General features: G+C 43.8%; 1 protein-coding gene across 3 annotated transcripts in view; it reads right to left on the bottom strand.

Moving 5' to 3' along the window:
- Positions 1-2,964, bottom strand: part of susd4 (sushi domain containing 4) — a 46,000-nt gene that overhangs the window by 5,984 nt on the left and 37,052 nt on the right. For all 3 annotated transcript variants that reach the window (XM_039738338.1, XM_039738337.1, XM_039738339.1), the window contains exons 6-7: positions 2,580-2,771; positions 783-927 (exon numbers count right to left, since the gene is read on the bottom strand). In XM_039738338.1, the coding sequence (XP_039594272.1) occupies positions 783-927; positions 2,580-2,771 (337 nt within the window). The remainder of the gene's footprint in view (positions 1-782; positions 928-2,579; positions 2,772-2,964) is intronic.

Raw genomic sequence — 2,964 nt, 5'->3', positions numbered from 1 at the left:
ATCAAGTGGAATAAATGCATCTGTCAAACAAAGAACAAAAAGGTGAATTGGCTGCTATAATGTTGAGCTGATGAGAAACAACTCAATAACACATGAGAGGAGACCTAAATATTTTCCAAATTATAAAACCTTCAGCAATTTCCTCAACTTGACATGAGATATGCTCATCTCAGTGCATCCCTCACTCCTGTCAGCATTTTCTACACTCCTCTTTTGTTAACATGTCTAGGTGATTTTTCCAGGATCTCCTCCCCAGTACTAATTCTTCTTCCCTTTAGTCTCAATTTTAAATTTTGGAAACAAAAATATGTCACAGTGTGCAAGATCTGGAGAACACAGAAGAAATTTGTATCCATAAGCATGTTGTCTTTGGTCACTAAATCTTTGCCATACAATCCTGTGTGTGCAGGTGACTTGTCTCATTGCTCCTCATCACTTCACTGGTATGTCACTGATTAAGATGTCTGTTTATGAGGAACACATTTTTTTTTTACTAATAAGTCTGTTAATGTTGAAAAACTCAAACATCATCCTCCTCTGAATGTCTGCCCTGGTGGTTTGGAGAAATTAAAATATTTGCCCACATGTACCTAATAAATGGCAGAAATGCACAGTTGGCCAACTCAGCACTCTATGCCACCTGGCAGATTTATAAACCAGACTTGTAGGCACACACAACCTACTGCCGGATTCACAAAATACACCCAACTCCCATGCCATTCTCCAATCTCAGGTACTTTTTGGGTTCCACCCCATATACACGCTGGCTCGGCTCTGCTTACCTTAGCTGACAGTGGGCCTTGAATTTGGTCTGGAACACCTTGCCGAGGATGACAAAGAGCAGCAGCATCAAGACACTGGTGGCTGTGAATGCCACCACCTTCCACGTTGTCAAGAGAGTTTCTCGAGAACTGGGCCACAGCTGCTCTGTGAAAGAGAAGACATCGGTAACTTGGAGGTGCCTTCCTAGATGTAGGCAGACCCTGTTGTGTGGCTCATTGTGTTCGCTGAGATGTTTCTAGTACTGCATTGGAGTTCACCTGGGCCAAACTGAAATTATTGTACATCATTTATAAAGGCCCATGTGTACTTGTGTATAGGGGGGTTCAATTAACACTGCATGTTAGGATAAAAACCAAATCAACACAGTCCAAGGAGCCCTACATAGACCTCTGTGATGAAATTATGGGGAGTCAAAGATCAGGTTTAAACCTTTTCTAACAGTTTGAGTTGACTTTTGAGTTTGACCTCGGATAAGCGGAAGAGAATGGATGGATGGATGAACACTTTGAGTGGCCCCAGAAGTACAGTGGGCCTCAATTTAATTGAAAAATGGAGGAAGTTTGGAAAAAAAACAGATTTCATCATGGAGTTGGCCAAACAGAGTAACCGGGCAAGAAGATCCTTAGCCAGGGAGGTGACAAAGAACCCAATGGCTGCTCTGTTGGAGTTTTCTGTTGAGAAGTGGCATCACTCCATCAGTCCAGTGGAGGCCAATCTTGAGTAGAAGACGTTTAACAAATGATTTTTTAAAACACTCAGAGCATGAGGAGAACAAATTTTCTGGTCTGACAAGACAAAAACTGAACTCTATGGTCCAAACTCCGAGGACTGTGCCTGATGAAGACCAAGCACTTCTCATCACTTGTCTAATATCATCCCTACAGTTAAACACGGAGGTGACAGCATCATACTATGGAGCGGAAGGGCCAGGCCCACTCGTCACAACTGAACAAAAGACAAATGAAGACAAATTCAGAGAGGTCCTTGAAGACAACCTGCTCCAAAGTGCATGCCACCTCAGATTGGGGCAACAGTTCACCATTCGGCACAACAATGACCTGAAACATACCGCTAAGGAGTGGCTTTGGGACATGTGATTGAGTGTTCCACAGTTCAGACTTAAATCTCACTGAACATCTGTGGAGAGAGCTGGATGGCCGCTTACAGACGCTTCCCATCCAATCGAACGGACCTTGAGCTGTAATGCCAGGAAAAATGGCATCATCCGCCCTATCCTAGGTATAAAAAGCTTGTAGCAACTTAGACAAGACGTCTCAAAGTTGGATTTGCTGCCACAGGGGATTCTACAAAGTAATCAATTGATGGTCTTAATACGTCTAGGTAGGAGAAAGGTCAGTTTTGATTTGAAATACATTTGTACACTTTTCTGCAAATGTGTTCAATTTGTCATTTTGGGTTATTGAGTGTAGGTGGCTGGGCAAACATGGCAAATGTATCCATTTTGGATGAAATCCGCAACACAGTATGGTATACACAAAGTACAAATTTCAGAAAAATGACATTACACCAGACCAAAATAAAAACGACATGCCGTGAGCGGATGGAAGAATTCCTACAACGGTGTGAAAAATGTGACCATTCAGTGGAGTTTACTGCTGCTAAATTCATAAATGATCCATGTATTCATCCTTTCAGCTACAAGCCACACACACACACCACTGTCCAAATGACAGCATCTTTCAATGGAGCGGCCACAGGTGACAGGTGACAGACAGCTGATTACATCATCAGAGTCTGGAAAAACCTACGGGCCCACACATGGATGCTGCACTTACCTGATCTCAAGCAGTACACTTGGATGCTTGGAAACCACTGGCCATACTGACAGGTGATATACTTGAAGTCGCTGGCTAGATTATAACCAGGGTCACAGTAGAACTCCACTACGGTACCGTGGATGTATCTGTCGCAGGGCTGTGGGTGGCAGATGTAGTCTCCATGTTCCACCATTGGAGGTAGCGGGCAAACTGCAATTCAAACCAAAAGAAGAGAGTGACGATAGACCCCAGAGGTTCGCCTTCCAGACTCACCTAAGGTATGTGGTACCACCCCGGGATGCTGTCACTAGCAGCCTCATCTCCTTTTCCCCTCCCATTGCAGAAAAACCCCCTCTTGAGGACATCCATCCCATTATCCAACCTGCTACATCCTAACTATAGG

The sequence above is a fragment of the Polypterus senegalus genome, chromosome 16 (assembly GCF_016835505.1).
Source record: "Polypterus senegalus isolate Bchr_013 chromosome 16, ASM1683550v1, whole genome shotgun sequence".
Lineage (NCBI taxonomy): Eukaryota > Metazoa > Chordata > Cladistia > Polypteriformes > Polypteridae > Polypterus > Polypterus senegalus.
The sequence above is the reverse complement of the archived record's forward strand: the minus strand, read 5'-3'. Positions and strand labels throughout refer to the sequence as shown.